The 20,116-nt window shown below is 38.4% G+C and overlaps 1 protein-coding gene across 3 annotated transcripts in view; it reads left to right on the top strand.

The window, feature by feature from the left end:
* Nucleotides 1-19,753, top strand: part of LOC131432732 (serine-rich adhesin for platelets) — a 75,462-nt gene extending 55,709 nt beyond the window's left edge. The window contains exons 4-7 of one of the 3 annotated variants that reach the window (XM_058599213.1): nucleotides 69-252; nucleotides 316-966; nucleotides 1,164-1,205; nucleotides 5,635-19,753. In XM_058599213.1, the coding sequence (XP_058455196.1) occupies nucleotides 69-252; nucleotides 316-966; nucleotides 1,164-1,205; nucleotides 5,635-7,700 (2,943 nt within the window). In that variant the 3' untranslated portion in view covers nucleotides 7,701-19,753. Of the gene's footprint in view, nucleotides 1-68; nucleotides 967-1,163; nucleotides 1,206-5,634 lie in introns of all 3 variants that reach the window. The other 2 variants (XM_058599211.1, XM_058599212.1) reach the window with 2 other exon arrangements.
* Nucleotides 19,754-20,116: the final 363 nt, after the last annotated feature.

Here is a 20,116-nt window from a genome sequence, read left to right as displayed (position 1 = left end):
ATTTATATGAACAATATGAAAAATTCAAAATCTATAAAAAAAAATTTCTTTCCACATTGCCGTTAAAGAAACTTGCTGGCAGTAAGAAGAGCCCTTGGTTCCTGGAATCATGGAGCTCGCGCGAGACGAAACATGACAGTAGTCTGGACTACGAGGATGCCAAGGATCTTCCAATCGAGCTAAGACGCCTGGAGGACTTCGATGATCTTCCGGAACCGCCGCTGTCTGCCGGTCTTAAAAGCCGGAGCTTAGGTAGTATATTAAATCCACCACCAAAAACCATAGTTAGATCACGTTCAAGTGTACCAAGTTTAGGTGCTCAAATACCTGAATTGAAAGCAACGCCTGCTGAGCCAGCAGTATCCCGAAGACCAAGACTAGTAAAACAGAAACAATCATTATGTGATGATATTGATCACAAGCTGAACGATTCGGCGGAAGCCTATCAGGAGCACATTTTACGAAACGAGTCGCGAATTCAGTTGTTAAGAAAACAAAGCTCGTTGAATGAAGAGCTCATGGCCGAGAGTCGGTTGCGTGAGAAAGATCGAATCCGAAAACGAATACAAAAACAGATGTCTCTGAACGAGTCGTTTCTTTGTCGATCATTATTCACCAAACGGTTACAGGTGATCAAGGAAGGATTCACGACAAAGCTAAAAACGTCCACCGGTAGTTTAGAGCGAGTGACCAAGAATGGATTCGTCAAGATAATGCAAAACATCAAAGCTACCGCTCAAGCCCACCACAGCAACAATTATGCGCACAATCGCTCGTACGACTCCTACGTTCCTGGTTATTCGCCACATGGGTACGATGGCCGTCCCGGCGGGCATCCTCTATCCAGGAACAATTCAATGAATAACCACAGTGGCTGCAGTGGCAACGGAACAGATAAACTTGGCGGCATGGGCTCCAGCCAGGATGACTCGAAACCACGACGTCATTCGCGAGAAAGTGGCTCCGGTAAGTTGACCAATCAATGCTTTGCTATTCATTTATTTCCATACACTATTTTCAAAAGAATTTTTTCTTGTATTTTCTCTCTCTGGTATTTAAAAAAAAACAAAAAAAAACTTCCTTCTTCTCTTTACGAATTGTTTCCACCGCCACACCATCCATCCTTCTGCCATTGGTAATGTTCATCTGTTTCATTTCGACAGAGAGTTTTCGTTCCACTTTCATTAAACGTCAACGTTTCGCGGGTACCTATACCGTATATTGTTTACAAATATCTATAATAGCTGGTTACACGCTTGGTTCTCAAAAAATGTATAGCGATTGTCGTGAAAAGTTTATTTTTAAAAAATTCTGAGTCAATATTTAATGATTAGATATTGTCTGTTCTGAAGGTCCCGTAAATCGCAGTAACCATTATGCATAAAATAGTAGAAAACTCTTTCAGCGCATCAGAAAGCATGTAAAGTAGACGAATATAACTCGCTTAATTGGCATGAAATTAAATTACGTACGCTTACTCCGAAAATAAACTATGTAATCCAAAGCATATACTACAAATAACTTAACTTACGAGCTTCGAGCAGATAATATCATTAGTGGGACTAATATTATTTTCGATCCTTACTGATTTATTTAAAATCTTCACAAGACCACACTCTAATTCCTTTTTTGTAAACATAACCCGGATAAAATTCAACACAGTTGTTTCAAAATCGGTACTGAGCGACTTTTTGGACGTTGCACTACAACCAATCACAACTTTTCTTACTGATTCATTCATACGGCATAGCTCAAGATCCAAAAGCAAAACGCAGTCGTTTTATCATATTACTTACCTTACCTTACGTAGCAGCTATAGTTCTGGGGTGTCATTTGCTGTATCAAGCATACGTTTCCATCTAACTGGGTTCATGGTTGTTCGTCGTCAACCACTCAGAGCACGGATACTTTGTAGATTGCCCTCCACTTGATGGACTGTGATTTTCGTGTATTTTCTTCTTGGCGCATTTATAACGTTTATAGCCTGTTCAATACGCCTAGCTTCGGCTTTTAACCTGACGTATGTTTCCATCATCTTATCAAGGTTACGTGTCACAATATCAACGTTGTCAGCTAGACCAAAAAGCTGTACGGACTTTCGGTAGATCGTACCAGTCATGTTAATCCTCGCTCTTTCAATTAAACCTTCAAAAGCAATGTTAAACAAGAGAGTCTATCACCTTGATGTAGTCCTCTCCGAGATTCGAAGAAGATACTTGGATGTAGCACATCACTCCATTCATCGTTGCTTTGACCAATTGCATCAGTTTATCCGGAAAACCGTACTCGTGCATTATCTGCCATAGCTGTTACCGAACGATTCAGTCGTATGCCGCTTTGAAGTCAATAAACAGGTGATTCGTCGGTACGTTGCTTTCGCGACACTTCTAGAGTACTTGTCTTATCGCAAATATGTGATCCGTAATGGCACGACCTTGCGAATTCCTTAGAATTTGGTGATCGACGACGGCAAAGGATTCGGGATAGTTCTCGTAGGCGGAATTCAGCAATGTGATTGCACGGCCAAGCTTATAACTCTTATGGTAGATTGGTCATACCACTCTCTTCTTCCCAAATCATAGAAATCATCCAGTGCAGCGCTCTAGCCAATGCCTCTCCTCCATGCTTCAGCAGCTCACCTTGTCACTGGTCATTGCTCGCTTCTTTGTTGTTCCTCAGCTTACCTCAAGTGCTAGTTACAATGTATGCTAATAATCAGTAAATGAGAATGTTATCTTCTTGTAACCTTTTTCCCTACAATGATACGCGATATATTTTGATATAGTATTTTGATGCGCTATTTGCACCCTTATCTAGTGTAACAGTTCTTGTACTAATGTTATTTACTCTTATTTGATCAAAAGTATTGAGATCATTGGTACTGAACAGTTGTCCTTGTCATTGGTTGAAGCTGAATTTTTCGCAGTTTCAGCACAGGAGTTTTCGCAGAGAAAAAAAATAGCACGTACTCAGCTGATTCTCGTATGTTACCAGCGATGTGCAAGGACACCTCGTTCCTGGACCGAAAGTAACTTAACAAGGAATGTCCTTATGTAATCGCATACATGTAACATAAGCGCTTTTCGACTTGCTGCCAGAATCAATCAAGCCAGAAATCTGCCCGCTTCCAAGATTCTTACCAACCATGTAGAATTTGAGGCATTTTGCATCTGTGGTTTGTAATTGAGCCTTCGGGTCGTAATAAAGCATTATGTCATACTCTTTGTTCCTATTTGGCTAGGATTAGAATTATTGTTTTACAACAAAATTGTTTTTTACTATTTTCACATGCGTCAATCACCAATTATAGCGCTTAAAACATAGATCAAGCCTTAATAATGTTCTTTGTTGCAGTAAATATCAAAGAATACTATTATCGTTACATTGTAAACTTACAATTCAATGTTTTGTTATGCAATTGATTAAAAATTCAGCATGGGGACCTAGTGTCATATATCATACGACTCAGTTTGTCGAGTTAAGAAATGGCTGTAGTTTTTTTTTAAAGTAAACTTTCAAAAACTTCACAGGGAGGGGACGGGTATAGCGTGATGGGTAAGTCGATACCTATCACACAGCCCACCTGGGTTCGATCCCCAACCCCGCACATAGGGTCAGAAAGCTTTTCTGGCCGAAGAGGTGAATGACCTTAAGGTTAAAACCTCTATAATTGAAACAAAAAAAAACTTCACAGGCCAGGTCTGTAGTGAACTGGCACTGTGTGGGACTCACTCTACGTTGGTCGTAATTCATGCATAACCACTAAATACACTCCTTTCTCGTCCTGTGCCTTTATTCTTCCGAGGCCACTTGTGGAAACTTGTTTGTGCTCACGCACTTCACTATCTCTGCCTCTATTTTGACTGCTGGCTCCAGCGTATTCGTTGCGCCTCGTTTTTTTATATCATTTATTTTACCCCGGCTTTAACCATTTTTAGCCGTTCACTGGGAAAAGTTGCGCCTCGTCATTCTGCGGCAAGTTATTGTACTACTATCCGGCGTACCACTTGGGCTTCACTTTTCAACCAGTTGGTAGTTCCGGCAACTACGGTGCACTTGCACCCCGACGACCTCAACCAGTACAGCATCGCAATCTACTCGTCTAGTATCCGAGGAAGGGGTTAGACAGCACTCCCTCCGTCACCGATATTCTTGTTACAATTCTCAAAACATCAAGATCAGTGCCGAGTTCGATCCGACGAGCGGAGCGTGGCTTCTGGTTCACTGGCGCTTCCATGACTCTATTCTTGTATTGTGGCGACTACTCCACTCGTCCCCAACAATGGATCTAGTCGACACCAACAGAGAGTTCCCTGACGAAGTTGGTTTGCACGAAACCGATGCTTACAATTGCCATTTTATGATCGACCAGAGGGATGCCAGCATTAGTCCAACGATGCCGATTGGTGGATGGCTACGAGTTCATTGGCGCCCCTACAATTCTATCCGGTATTACGTGGCTAACTACTCGTCAGGTCAGCAGATGCAACTAGACTACATAAACAGAAGGTCCCCTGGTAACGCTACGTTACCGCACCGATGAAGATGCTTCCGGAAACAATCATAACCAGGAAGAAACTGCGTCAGCTAGTAGTTCACCTCTCGGTGCATCCTATTCCCCGATAACACATTTGGGTTAAACCGACTAACATCACCTCCGATTTACGGTGGGCTAACTGTAGCTTGACTCCATTCATTCGATCATGCTCATCGTGTCTACCGCCGACACCTCTACTCTTTCGTGTATCTCATCCATTACCACTAGAGATACTACATCCACGAAACTCACGATTCCGTAATCCTGGATATCTGCAGTGCCAAGACACCGTCATACAATTCGTTCCAAAGAGTTGGGTGCTAGTTTATGCTAATACAAAACTAGTATATGCTCATACAAACTCTCTTATTTTACAATGATACAATGAAAATTGTTTTCGAAGTAGTTAATATTCATAAAAATATTTGTAATATGAGAAAAATTACGCCAGTCACAATTCCTTTGACTCTACTTAGAAATACGCTGAACAGACACCATTGTGTCATTAAATTACTTGGAAAATATTGACACTTATATCTCTCATTCATTTGTGGAAACATATTGCTAAATATGGTATTTTTATGCGGTGCAGTGTTGCAACCTCAATGCCATATAAGAACACAAATTAAAAAAGGTCACCTATGTTCAAACCTAAATTTGAAACTCACTAACCAGTCTACACAAATCGACAAGTTCTAACAGATCTAAGATTTTTCAAATATCTCATTAATTCACTAAAGCTTCTTCGTAATTTGATGGGTAAACCAATCAAATAAAATGTAAATATCATTTGATAAAGATTCATATCAAACGTGTTGGTCTAATATAGCCTATTTACGATCTTTTGATTCCTTTTTCTATTGAGTAGAAAGCTGAATGAAACACTAGTAGGATGTACAGCTTTTTGTTTGTCGCTCAACCGCTTTAAATACCAATGTTCGTTACGCTTAAGCCATAGTGTGTAGTTCGAGCATATCTTATTGGATGTTAGTAGATTAGCTTTTTTGAGAACCACTGAAAGCTTTAGCCTTACGCAAGCGCTCCTCTAATACATGTTTTCTTTTTCTTTGTTTCAATTCGTCGATACGCCACCACAGACTCTTCCAAGGATAGCAGTTTACAAAGTGACACCAGCATTGAATCCGAAGACAGTTTTGCATCTGTGATCTACATTCCGAAGCCGGACGTTCAACAACAAACCAACGGTTCTGGTGACGGTTATTGTCCGGGAGCACCGCGTATACCTTCCGGGCCAACATCGCCGCTGGTAATGCCCTGCCCGACGCCGGCACATTCGCCAGCGCCGCCGCGCACAATGCTGAATTCCGTCAACGGAAAAAGTGGTGCTGGCGAACTCAGCAAATTCACTTTTGAAGATGCTCCACTGTTACACAAAACGAGCGAAGCCTCAGCAACGCCTTCATCGACATCATCATCATCATCAACGCCTGTACAAAGCTCATCTAGTTCTAATAACAAATTACTTAAATCCCCGCCTTCAACTGCTTTTGCCTGTACAAATTCAACGACTACAACCGCCTCCAGCAGCAGTAGTAAAAATATAGTCTCGTCTAGCAACAGTAACAACAACGGTGACGGCAACGGCAGTAAATCGACAACGACAGCTAAGCCACCCGTACAGAAAATTACACGCCAACAAATCAAAGATTTGCCACCGATACCGAAATTTCGGAAAAGTGGTAACTATCCGATACTGCGGAGGCAGTCCTCCACGAACGTTGCGGCTCCTGTAGTGCCAAAATTGTTATCACTAGAGCTATTCAACCCGGAAACAGATGACCTCGACAGTGATTCAAGTGAACCATCATCACCGGACTCGATCGATAGTGTGATAAGCGCCTTGAAACCATCAGTTTTGCCTCAACCGGCAGGCGTACAACAGTCTAGCCAACTTGTTGGAAGTTCTATTCCTCCGTTGGTCGAAGCAGCTGCCGTCGTAGCTCATAAATTGGAAGACGCCGTTGAGTTGGTAATCAGAGAAAGTGAAACTAAACCTAAACTGATGAATGGACTGTCGGATTCACGCAGTAGTATTCTTGATCCGGATCCTGATGATACAGCTTGTCGTCAACATCTAGTAGATTTTGCTGAAAAACTGAGCGCTCAACTACTCAAAGAACTAGATAATGAAAAGCACCACAACGAAGAAGGTAGCTTTGAAGATGACGAAGACGATGTGTTCAATGACAGGAAGTTCAATAACAAACAAACACTTTCACTCGCTGATGCCCAACCGTACTTGAAAAAGTTAAATGGAGACCTGAGAGATCTTCACCAGCTGCGAGCGGAGCTCAGAGAGAGGAGACTTATGCTAGCGAACCTCAGCCATCTTGGGTGTAGTGGATTAGGTGGGAGCAACGATTCATTGGGCCACAGTTACGGATCTTCAATGACGCCAATTATTCAAGAAGAATCCGATGATGAAGAACTGATTGAATTGGAACATGATGACTATGACAGCTGCATTGGATCGAGAGGACCCAAAACAAGTCATGTCAAAAGCGATGAGTTCGTAATTATTCCCGAGTTAGACGAGGACATCGCAGAAATGACAAATGATACAGCTTTACTGATACAGGAAGAAGATAGCTCGGAGGAGCATCTTCAAAACATTGATATAGAACATCTAAACATTAGTAACAGTAACAATAATAATACGAATGATAGTCATTTACCTAACAGTAGCCATAATTTATCTCTCAAAACGGTTAATCTGAGCTCTGCTCAGCTAGGTGTACATACTGGAAACTTTAAAAGACGCGGTGAAAACGATGGTCACTCCAGCACGGTCAACAACGGCAGTCAGTGTGTTACCAATCAGCGAGGTTCAACCCTTGGAGCTGCCTTGGTTGGGGCGACAAAAGAAACGAGCAGTAGTAAGAAAATGCCTAGTACGAACAAGTCATCGATAGAATCTCATGCCAGTGCGGACTCCTGGGCACACTCGAACAGTTCGGCCTCACTGGATAGCCCATCGGCGGGAGGCTCGGCAACCCATCATCGTTATTATCACGTATTCCGCGAAGGTGAACTGGATGCGCTAATTAACCATCATGTGACCAGTTTGCATATTGTTTCGTCCTACTACGAACGGGCCTCGTGGTGTGTTGTTGCGGAAAAAGTACAAGTCTGGACGATCTAAACGGTGTATAGTGGATAAGAATGATTTCCGAACCATGTTAACAACCGATTCACGGGGTTTGCATTACTACTTACTTCACCATTTCAGATTCTGTAGGACAATTCTTCTCTTCTTTCTCATATAAAAAGTTTATGCAATCGCTGTGAAAACCGACTTTAGAACCAAGGCCATATACTATTTGACTCAGTTCGACGAGATCACAAAATGTCTGTGTGTATGTGACAAACAATGTCACTCAATTTTCTCAAAGATGGCTGAACCAATTTTCGCAAACTCAAACTCAAATTAAAGGTCTTATGGTCTCATATCCCGATCCGACTTCCGGAATTCCCGGGTGATATGCACAACAAAAAGGAAAAAAAGTCACACACGTTTCTCAGAGATGTCTGGAACGGTTTTCACAAACTTAGATTCAAATGAAAGGTCTTATGGTCCCATACAATTTACCTAAATTTCATTTGGATCCGATTTCTGGTTCTGGAATTACAAGGAAATATGTGCAAATTTATTTAAATTATAATTTAAAGTTCTGAAAATTCTTTAAATAGCCCCCAATAAGTTGATCCAGATCCGACTTCCGGTTCCGGTATTACAGTGCGATAAGTGAAAATTTTCAATTAGATGATTATTTGTTCACAAGCGATGGCGAGACGAGGTACACATTTTCATAAAACTTGCTGCTAAATTCATCTAGTTGGCAGATTTTGTTAATTAGTGAATATATAAAACTACTTTGGGACTACTAGTCTCCGGTTTCCGCTTCCGGAAGCACCGATAATAGTGAAGAAAAACTAAAAAACGGAACTCACGTCGATTTCTCAGCAACGGTTAAATCGATATTCACAAATCATGATTCGAATTAAAGCTCTTAAAACAGATCCGACTTCCGGTTCCGAAATTATAGGGGGATGAGTGTCAAAACATTCAAATCGTCATTCAAAATGACGATGCAAAACTGGTACGCGTCGGTACGTGCGGTGTTGGTCCGTTCGCACCGTGCTTTGTTCAGTTTCGTATAGCGTGCTGGTTTGCCACATTTAAATATATATTTTTCAGGTTAAAAATATATAAATTTGTAAATCTTTTACTCAATTTGTACCTACTTGTTAGTGTTATTGCAAAATCATTATAACGATGCATTTCTATAAAAGAACACTTATTGCCTTTCTCATATAGAAAGTTTATACAATCACTTGAAAAATTAACTAGTGAAAATCGGCCCGAAGAGCTAAGTGTTCTATATCATTCAATACAGTTCATAGAGCTGAGCAATGTATGTGTGTGCATGTGTGTGAGTACACCCAAACCTCCGTTTATGAACACTTTTTTTACGTTACCTCTTTTTACGTAACTTTTTTTACGAACCAAATCCCAAATAACCTGAACTTTTTTTTACGAACCAACTTCGTAAAAAGAGGTTTCTGCACCCAAAGAAAACAATTTCCGGCTCCATGGAAATCACTACAATATGGGTATTTTCGGAACGGGATTGATGAGTAGATGAAGGAAAACGATGTTTGAAGTGGTTCGGAAATCCAAGATGGCGACTTCCGGTTTATCGATATTGCTTAAAAACCCTTACAATATGGGTATTTTCGGAACGGGATTGACGAGTAGATGACAGAAAACGATGTTTAAAGTGGTTCGGAAATCCAAGATGGCGACTTCCGGTTTATCGATATTGCTTAAAACCCCTTACAATGTGGGTATTTCCGGAACGGGATTGACGAGTAGATGACAGAAAACGATGTTTGAAGTGGTTCGGAAATCCAAGATGGCGACTTCCGGCTTATCGATATTGCTTAAAAACCCTTGCAATATGGGTATTTTCGGAACGGGATTGATGAGTAGATGAAGGAAAACGATGTTTGAAGTGGTTCGGAAATCCAAGATGGCGACTTCCGGTTTATCGATATTGCTTAAAAACCCTTACAATATGGGTATTTTCGGAACGGGATTGACGATTAGATGACAGAAAACGATGTTTAAAGTGGTTCGGAAATCCAAGATGGCGACTTCCGGTTTATCGATATTGCTTAAAAACCCTTGCAATATGGGTATTTTCGGAACGGGATTGATGAGTAGATGAAGGAAAACGATGTTTGAAGTGGTTCGGAAATCCAAGATGGCGACTTCCGGTTTATCGATATTGCTTAAAAACCCTTACAATATGGGTATTTTCGGAACGGGATTGACGATTAGATGACAGAAAACGATGTTTAAAGTGGTTCGGAAATCCAAGATGGCGACTTCCGGTATATCGATATTGCTTAAAAACCCTTACAATATGGGTATTTTCGGAACGGGATTGACGATTAGATGACAGAAAACGATGTTTAAAGTGGTTCGGAAATCCAAGATGGCGACTTCCGGTTTATCGATATTGCTTAAAAACCCTTGCAATATGGGTATTTTCGGAACGGGATTGACGAGTAGATGACAGAAAACGATGTTTGAAGTGGTTCAGAAATCCAAGATAGCGACTTCCGGTTCTTTGATATTGCATAAAAACATTTACAATATGGGTATTTTCGGGACGGGTTTGATAAGTATATAGCGGGAAATTATGTTTGAAAGCGCTTCAAAAATCAAAATGGTGAGTTCAGTTGTATCGGTATTCTTTGACTATCAATACGATATGATTATATATCGTTTAAAAAAGTTATGCTTCTGACAAAGGTGTTTCCTACTAATCATTATTGTTTAAATATTGTACTATATTTTCGAAATGACCATAACAAGTAGACGTCTGAACAGCTATAATAATTTTGTATTGTTATAGTTATATTGTATGCTTTCAATATTTTATTGAGCTACTGGAAGTCTCAATCTAATATTTGGAAGCAACAACAAACATTAAAATTTGGTTTCAATTCAATGATCGTGTTCTCAATTTTTTTTTATTTTCAGTGTTACACTTATAATTTCAGTTGTTTTAGTGTACGTGATAAAGTCGAAAAAAGCACTGTTACTCTCATCACGACACACTTGTCAAAATCTCATGTCAACTGACCCGTCGGAATATGATTTAACATTTTGTAAGCCATTGAGAAAAAGGGATATTTTTTGGCTCAAGTGGTAAGAGTCAATTAGACAACCACATGACACTGAATTTCTAGAATTTATGAGCAATTTCAGAAATAAATAGCAGATAAACTGACAGGATCGACTTTCTCCGAATAGGATGAAACAATATACACCTCTTCAGTATGACAATCTCTTCTTCCTTATACAGGGAACCTTTCGACTCAATATTAATTTTTAGAATGTCGAAATTTAAAACCGTAACTAACCATTTCAAACATCGTTTTCTGTCAACTACTCTTCAATCCCGTTCCGAAAATACCCACATTGTAAAGGTTTTTAAAGAATATCGACAAACCGGAAGTCGCCATCTTGGATTTCCGAACTACTTCAAACATCGTTTTCCGTCAACTACTCATCATTTCAGGTTCGAAAATACCCACATTGTAAGGGTTTTTAGGAATATCGATAAACCGAAAGTCGCCATCTTGGATTTTGAACCGACCCCAAACATCATTTTCTTGCACCCACTTATCACATCCGTTCCGAAAATGGCCATGTGATTGGGGTTTCCACATTCATTACACAAAACTTTTTTTACGAACTACCTCTGTACGAGCCTGTGCTCGCTGTGCGTGTCTCCCGTCGTTGGGAGTCCCTTGGTTGGGCTTGACTCCAAAATATTATATGCCACGTGTTTTACGTAACAGCGATGGCGGGCGTTCGGTCTACCTACCGAGTGATAGCAGTAGGTCTGCTCTCTATGAGCGTACGTTTTCAACTCCCGTTTATTAAACCTTTAATCAATATCGGTACATGTAACTTATTCTAGGTATTTCATTTCAATAAATTGATTGGTATTCATTTGAATATCATGCTTGCTCGTACAAGCTCCAAACGAACCCCCGTTTAGTTCGTAAATGGAGGTTTCGGTGTATATGTCAAATAAAGTCACTCATAGAATAAAAAATCTAATAGTCCCATAGCATTGAATTTCATCATGCTTTCATAGGGTAAAGTGTGTTTTAATTTACGCACCGTCATTTAGAACGATGATGCAAAAAATGGCGAACCGATTTCAGCTATACTGGTTCCCAGTTCCCGGTTCCATAAATACCGGAAATAAAGGTCAAAAACTCTTAAACGAGACTCACACAATTTTCTCAGAGATGATTTGATCGATTTACACAAACTTAGTCTCAAATAAAGGTTCCTACAGTCTCATAGGTTGCTGTTTATTTTAATCCAAGTCCGACTTCCGGTTCCAGATAGTGATTTTTTTGAAAATGTTAGTAATATGAGAAGGGCATCATTACACCACTAGGTGGATAAAAAAGGTTTTTCGATTTAGAACCAATCAATGAATGATAATTGATTTCATTTAAAAACAAATTGATGGCAAGGCACAAATCTCCAAATATCAAGGGGAACGTGCCATTTGAGCCAATTTGTTCTGATTCCTGATTCCTGAACCCAGGCGGAAATTAACGACAACATTTTACTGAATAGCAGTAATTACGATGATATCAATGAATACTTTGGTATTCATCGCTTATTAATGTGTTTACAGCAAATCATTTTCCTGAAAATTTGGTAGGTAGAGTTAAACCATTTTCGTTTATTGATCAGAGCAGCCCGAAAGCTGACCCAGAGTCGCCCAAACAATGTTTGATATGTTTGTTTTAGCAACCTGAGGTCGCTCTAGATCGGACTCCAATCGCGTAGTTTCGCTCTGAAAATTTTCTCGGGTCGCACCACGCATCCAGCTTAGTTTGTTTATTTTTTCTTTTTTTCATGAGTTGTTGTTTAGGGCGCGTACCACGTGTTCGTTTTACTCGGAGTCAGAGTAGCCCGCGTCTAGGTTCAAAAACAAAAACGGTATTACTCTACCGGGTTGGCGGTTCAATGCATAGGACGCTGATCTTACAAGCCAGTTGTCGTATGTTCGAGCTCCGACCTGGAAGGGTTCTTAGTGTCAGTAGGATCCATAGTACTAGCCATGCAATGATTCTGTACACTAAGAATCGGCTGCGAAGTCTGTTGAAACAGAAAGGCCAAATTCCACAAAAGGAATGTAATGCCAAGACTTTGCTTTGCTAGAGTTACTCTACGAACTGCTTTCACTTTTTAAAAGTTGTATTAGTTAAGCTTGAAACTTTGCTAGGAAATGAAGCAAGATCTAATTTTTTCTGCTTCATTTTTATAACAATTACAAAAAAATAAATTACACCGTTATCAGTGAACTAACTTATCTAAATCTGTATCACGTTTTGAATCTTATAGTTTTTATCACAGACGCCGGCCCGTGTGAATTTTTTCTAGCTACCTGTTTTGGTGAAGTACATAGTGATAATCAAATAGTTCGTTTGATAACTCCGAAACATCTATAACATAAAATGGCCACAGAAAACATGTTTCGGAAAACATATGCAGAGTTGACCTACTAGCAATTAGCTTCGACTTGTCCAATGCTGTGTCAGAGCCCCCGACAAGTACGAGACTTCTTATCTGTGACATTAACTCGAAAGAAGTTAGTAGCAACTAATTTGAACAATTAATGTAAGAAGCAACTAATTTGAACAATTAATGTAAACATTAACAAACTAGAACAAGAAAATTACGACTAAACGAGAAAAAGGCTCTAAAACTGTATTATTTATGTCTCTGTGATTCATATATTACAATAAAAGGTAAATAGCGATAGGAGAATACGAACGAAACGTAAGGTTATTATAACTCACAAGAACAACAGAAGTAAAAAAAATCCAATTATTTTTTATTTGATTGATAACGAAACGAACACATGAGCACGACGAATTATACATAATTAGGATTGAATCGGGTAAATCTATCATTTATACTAATTAGAAACTATGTAGCATATGTGTCCACACTATTTCTAAGGACACATATGGAAAGGCGATAAGAAAACTTATTGTTGATATTTGAGACAGGACATTTTTGAAAGCTAACATACACATGCGGAAAAGTGATATAAAATACTATACTATTTAAAGAATGCCATAACTCTTTGAGCAGAACAAATTGCGAATAGGTTTATTTATTGTTTCGTTTACTGCAGAACGGTTCCTATTAGGTAACTTTTATTTACACTATTCTAATCGTGCAGAGCCCTTACACAAAAATACAGTAATAACATTTCTAGCTAGTAACATTACTACATTGTATGAGGAATTCATCATCACTGCTCTCAGTCTTACCCGTGTTGATGGGTCAATACATAGGACGCAGGTCTTACAAACCAGTTGTCGTATGTTCGAGCACCGATCTGAAAGTATTCTTAGTGACAGTCGAATCGTAGCACCAGCCAATGAATCGGCAGCGAAGTCTGTTGAAACAGTAGGTCAAAGTGTACAAAAGGAATGTTATACCAAGGCTATCGATAAAAATTAAATTACTTCCTAGTAATGACATTACTGTCTTTCGTGTAAGAGCTCTCACTCAAACATATATACACAAGTTGTTTACAAAGAGTTTGGGTACCGTTTCTTTTGTATTGTATGCGTCGTTCAATCAATCAATCTGACTATATTTTACAGCCACCTCTATTTATTAAACATAAAACTTAATACAGTAAGTGCACCAGCTATGGTTTTACTAAGCATAGTATCGTTCACATTTGAATAAATTTCATATGATTTTCTTGGATGATCATAAATTTATAAAAAATAATAATGTAAATTTTTATCATGATTAATATAAAAATTCCTTTTAACGATATCTTTTCTATTTTCATCAAGTAAATTTTTCATCAACTTAGTTGACCTAACAATGCTCAATTAGAAACAGAAGCAGGGCAATTCGAGATGTGATTTTCCGCCATCTCCGTTGTGGCCCTACTGAAAGAGCAGTTCTATGCAGTGCAGGTAGTTTGCAAATTTCAGTCCTTCTTCGAAAGGATACTTTTTAAGAAGGTTCATTGTTGCTTTTGCATAAATCCATCGTTTCAAAATTTTAATTACATGAAAGTTACCAAAAACTTTCATATTTCAGAAGCCGTAAAACACAAAGAACTGACTTTTATTTAAGTATACTCGAATGTATGAAATTTTATAGTATAGAATCAATCTGTTACTCAAACTAACAGAAAGCGAAAAAATCCACATATTGGTTACAATCCGAGCTTATCATTCATAGAAGTAATAACTAGGACGTGAAAAGCATATTAGTTTTAAATATTTAGTCACATAATTGAAAACACATGACCACTCAATGGATTCCTAATTAAACTTCCATTCTAATTAGTGGTTTCACAGTCCATCAAACCAACACCAACATTACTATTTTTGCGAAATTTGAAAGAATCAATATGGAACCGATTTGCCGGATTTAGTTTATAGCATGTAGAATGCCTGCAAAACCGGCGTGAATTTTCAAAAATCTGCAGCTGAAAAAATGTGACTTTCATAATTTGCAAACAAATTCACAAATTCTTATAAAATTTTACTATTTTAAAGGATTAAGAAGATTTTTTTGAATCTGCACATTTAGAAAAAATCATGTTGATTTACGTCTTCTGAGATTGACACGGGGTTCATTTTTCCAGTTGCTTTAACACATGTTTCATTAACACATGATATTTTTTCAAATTTTGAAATAGTTCTACACGCCTGAGTGAAAGACTGGGTATGTTTGACATTCATTTATGTCATTTGACAAATTTCGTATAACTTGAGCCAATTAGTTCTGAAGTTTGACGTTTACATTGTGTGTTGCCAGAGTAAAACAGTCGAGAAGATAGCAAAAAAAATGGAACAATCGACTAAAACTTTGACTGTAAAACCGGATGAAAACGTCGGTTTTGGAAGAACCGGCTAAGTTTTTATCTGGTTCTAACATTCGAGTTGTTTTTTGTTCGGATCGTGCACAAAAAGATGTTTTAAAACGATTTCACGGGGTTTTATCCGATTTTTGCATTCAAAAATACATAAATGGGTTTCCCAAAAAATAACAATTTTCAGATTTTCGCATTCATGTAAAAAACCGTAATGACAGTCACAAAATCACACGAATAATACTGAGCACGCTGAATAGTCTCCGTGTGATAGTCGAGTTTTCTTTGTCCAGTCAGAGTTACGGCCAATAATACTTGGAATTCAGTAGACAGTTTGACATTTTCTAACCTTTTGTCTAAACGTGATTGTGCTGTGTTCACAGCACCTGACTTGTTTAAGTATAGGTCAAGAACGAATCTTGTTCTTCATCCAGATAGTTGACAGTGGTAGAGCATGTCACACTTCAGTATCTACCTAGTAAATGAGCCTGCTCTAATACCATTTCGTCACAGTAAACACCAGCACAACCATCCAAAGGAGACCCGTATCTTGTATCTGCCTCTTGATTTTCAGAACCTATACTTCGGCTCGGCTATAAAATATTTCCGCCTTCGGTTCCAAAAGCTCCAAAAATTGCACAAAGCAACTCTCATCGAATTCTTATCGATGTCCACAAACATTAACTCAAATGACAGAACTTCTGGTTCCGGAAACACAACCGGTCATTTGAAGGGCGGAATTTTATTCCGAATTAATCTTTTTCGTAGAACTTGTTCATTGATGGTTTTATAAACCAACTTCGGCTATACCAGCATCCGATGCCGGCTATACCAGCTTCGAAAGCACCAAAAACTACAAAATGAAATTTGTATCAATTTCTCAGAGAGAGACCTCAAACTAAATAAGGTCCACCTCATGTGACCTACGATCTGCTTTCAAAACTATTTCAAATTGGAGATTTTGTAAATTTATTCCTAAACAAACTTCCTTGCTACTGAAGTTGAAAAAAAGTATTCGACAGTAATGCAGAAAGGCACTAAAAAGTAGATTATAACAAGGTTTTATTTTCATATTATTCAGTATAATGTACAAAAGTGCTGTGAGCCATATTATTCAAACAAAGTAGAGTCTTGATGTTCCATTTCTTTACAGGGATTTGAATTTTTCTGTTTCAACAGACATCGATTTTAGCGTACAACACGATTGTCACTTAAAATCCTTCCATGTTCAGGATTCAACATAGAAACGGCAGAATGCACAATTCAACTTCTAAGAATTTTTAAATGCAAGAACCAGATAAAAACACTGAGTGCAGAAAATAGATACGGATTTTGCAATACAAATATTGCGCATTTTATATTTGATTAAACTCTTGCGAAAAAATATTTGCTCAGTCCGTTTCCCTCAGTAAACATATTATTGACACGCAGTTTTTCAAAGATTTCATTTATTATCAAATGTTAAATGGACATTTTTGATATTTGCGTACCTTTCGCGAACCCGAATTTTATTTGGCCATGCCTTTGATTTTAATTTGGCATTCCTTATGTAAACGCCATTTGGCTTTTGTACTAATACCTAAGGTTGCTTTCAGAGTAAGCACAAAACGCGGAGCGATTCAATGCGATTTACTGTTTTCGCATCGCATCACTCTGACAGTTTGCTTTAATCTAATGTAACTAGCTCACACGCGGGTCCAGACGCTTTGCGTGACGCTTTCACTTTGACAGCGACTTTGAGTTGATGTCAGAGTGAACGAGTAACGCTAAGCGTCATGACGCGCGTGCGAGATAGTTCCATTTGATCAAAGCAAACCTGTCAGAGTAAATGCGATGCGAAAACAGTAAATCGCATTGAATCGCTCCGCGTTTTGTGCTTACTCTGAAAGCAACCTTATGTTGATGTCAGAGTGAATGCGTCACGCGATGCGTTGAGGCGCGCGTGCGAGTTAGTTGCATTTTATCAAAGCAAACCTGTCAGAGTGAATGCGATGCGAAAACAGTAAATCACATTGAATCGCTCCGCGTTCCGCACTCACTCTGACATCAATCTTAGGTTGATGTCAGAGTGAAAGCGTCACGCGAAGCGTCAAGACGCGCGTGCGAGCTAGTTGTATTTGATCAAAGCAAACCTGTCAGAGTGAATGCAATGCGTTATCAGTGCATCGCATTGAATCGCTCCGCGTTTTGTGCTTACTCTGACAGCAGCCTTAGGTTGATGTCAGAGTGAAAGCGTCACACGATGCGTCGAGGCGCGCGTGCGAGCTAGTTGCATTTGATCAAAGCAAACCTGTCAGAATGAATGCAATGCGAAAACAGTACATCGCATTTACCCCGTTTACACTTCTGCTGGCTACCAGCATGCTCGTGCCAGTGTACTGCCCTCTTAGGAAAAAAAACTTTCAACGGTGGTCCTTCGCTGGTCTAATACGTGGGATCATTGGACCACAGTTGTTGTTTTTTTGCAGGAATTGAACAGAGCTCTTTGAATGCAATCAAAGAACGCAGCAAACCATGCGTTCGCAACTGCGGCCGGTAAATAAAAATTTAAGTACAAGAATCAGATAAAAATAATTTGTTACTGTTACGGCTTTTGCATTCAAAGTTTTTCTGTCCGATTTTTACAAACAAATAATGAAAACGATTTTTGCTTTGCAAACTCCTTGTCTGACTTTATACGTACTCTTATATGGAAATCGCGAGTTTTAGTCGCAATAATTTTCATCGTCTTTCCAACTTACCCAAGTAATTGAGCAACTAAAGTTGTTGATAAAAGGAACCGAATCATAATCAATAGGACCAATCACGACGTGATCGTTCCTGGGTGCACTTACAAAATCTGTCAAATTTGAATGTTACGATCGAATGTCAGTCACAAATTGCAAAATTAATTTCGATGCGATTCGGTTACCCAAACTCTAACTAGACACAAAACTAACTATATTTTACATTTCTCAAAAACAATTCTACACCAACGAAGAATACAATGATGATATCAATATGACTACTCTTTTACATATTCCACCAATTTTAAACACACTCTAGATTTTTTTTAGAGAAGCTGAGTTCGTTATGCTTTTCTATTGTTACAATTCTTCCAACACTATTGCTAATTTTTGTTTTTCTACTTAGACCGTATCCGAGTGGCAAAAAAGAGAACACAACAATTTTACTAAACTACTTTGAAGCCACTTATTAATTCAACAGAATCATAATGAGCTTACATCATATGGAAAAAATGTTTGGTTAACGAATCGAGATTATGTTCATTTAATAAATTGTGTAGGTCTCACCATTCTAATAGGTAAATGCATCTCGTTTCGGAAAATAATTGTAAATATCTCTTTCACTTACTATTCAAGCGTAAATCGAGGAACACACATAACAAATCTCCATTTGGATAGATTTTCCTTATGTTTGCCGAATCCGCTCTCTTCATCTCCCGCTATTTTGTCGACCATACTACTCTTTCAAACCTATGAAATAATTAACTAACTTAATCATAAGATACAATAATAAAACGAACTACCAAACAACAAGAAACATAAACAAATCAGTTGAAACAAATGCACACAGATAAATAAACTTAGACAATGACAACATCAAACAACATAGTGATCGCAGCTAGAACAATTAAGAAAACAACAAACAAACATTCATATCAGAATATAATCGAAATCAGTTCTGTATTCAAACAATAGGTTAAAACAGTCTTCAAGATACATGTAATTTTAGAAGTATTTTCCAAGTGTCAAACTGTTTCAATGTGCATTTTTCATGTCATCAGCCAGGTTAAACTGACAGTTAGCGCGTCAGCCTGCCGAAACTTCACATTGAATGTTCCATAGTATGCAAAGTTCCCCTAATGGAAAGTTTTACATGATCAATGTTTAAATGCGAGTGTAAAATTTCATTTCCCTTGTACGTTATCGCCATTTCAGCGAGAAACGAAAAATTACAACGCAACATTTTCAACTACAAGCCTTGAACAGTCGAACCATGATCCGTACAGGTTTGATATTGTTACCTCTCTCTTGATCATCTGGCACAAAATGTGAACACACTTTTAGGTGAAACCAGAATAACTATCAGTATTTTCTCGGGTATTTTTCATTAACTAATACAAACGGATACGCTACGCAATCATATTATTTTGAGCTGAACAAAAGAATATACCACAAAAAAAGGGATGATACATTTTATATACAAAACTTCGAATACTTCAACATACCACTTCATTAGTAAGTTCTTTTTAGTGAGACATTAAATTTGGAGCGTATTTTATCGAAGAGATAATTTACGACCGAACTAACGAAATCTCAATCTGTACAAATACAAGAAAATAGATAAACGAATTAATAATGAATGGATCTACAAAACTTCAGAAAACAAATAACACGATTCTTACAACACGATACTTACAAATACCATAAAATCCTATGCTGTGAAGCAACTCCTGTTAAATCATCAAACATGAAAAATCTGAGCGTCCTTGAATACAAATAAGAACAGATCATTCCAAAACATGAAAGCAGAATATTTATTATTTATTTGTAACAACGGGCAGCATCAGCAAACCGCGAAACAGGAAGCAAAT

This window comes from Malaya genurostris, chromosome 2 (genome assembly GCF_030247185.1).
Source record: "Malaya genurostris strain Urasoe2022 chromosome 2, Malgen_1.1, whole genome shotgun sequence".
Lineage (NCBI taxonomy): Eukaryota > Metazoa > Arthropoda > Insecta > Diptera > Culicidae > Malaya > Malaya genurostris.
This window is presented reverse-complemented; position numbering and strand designations above follow the sequence as displayed.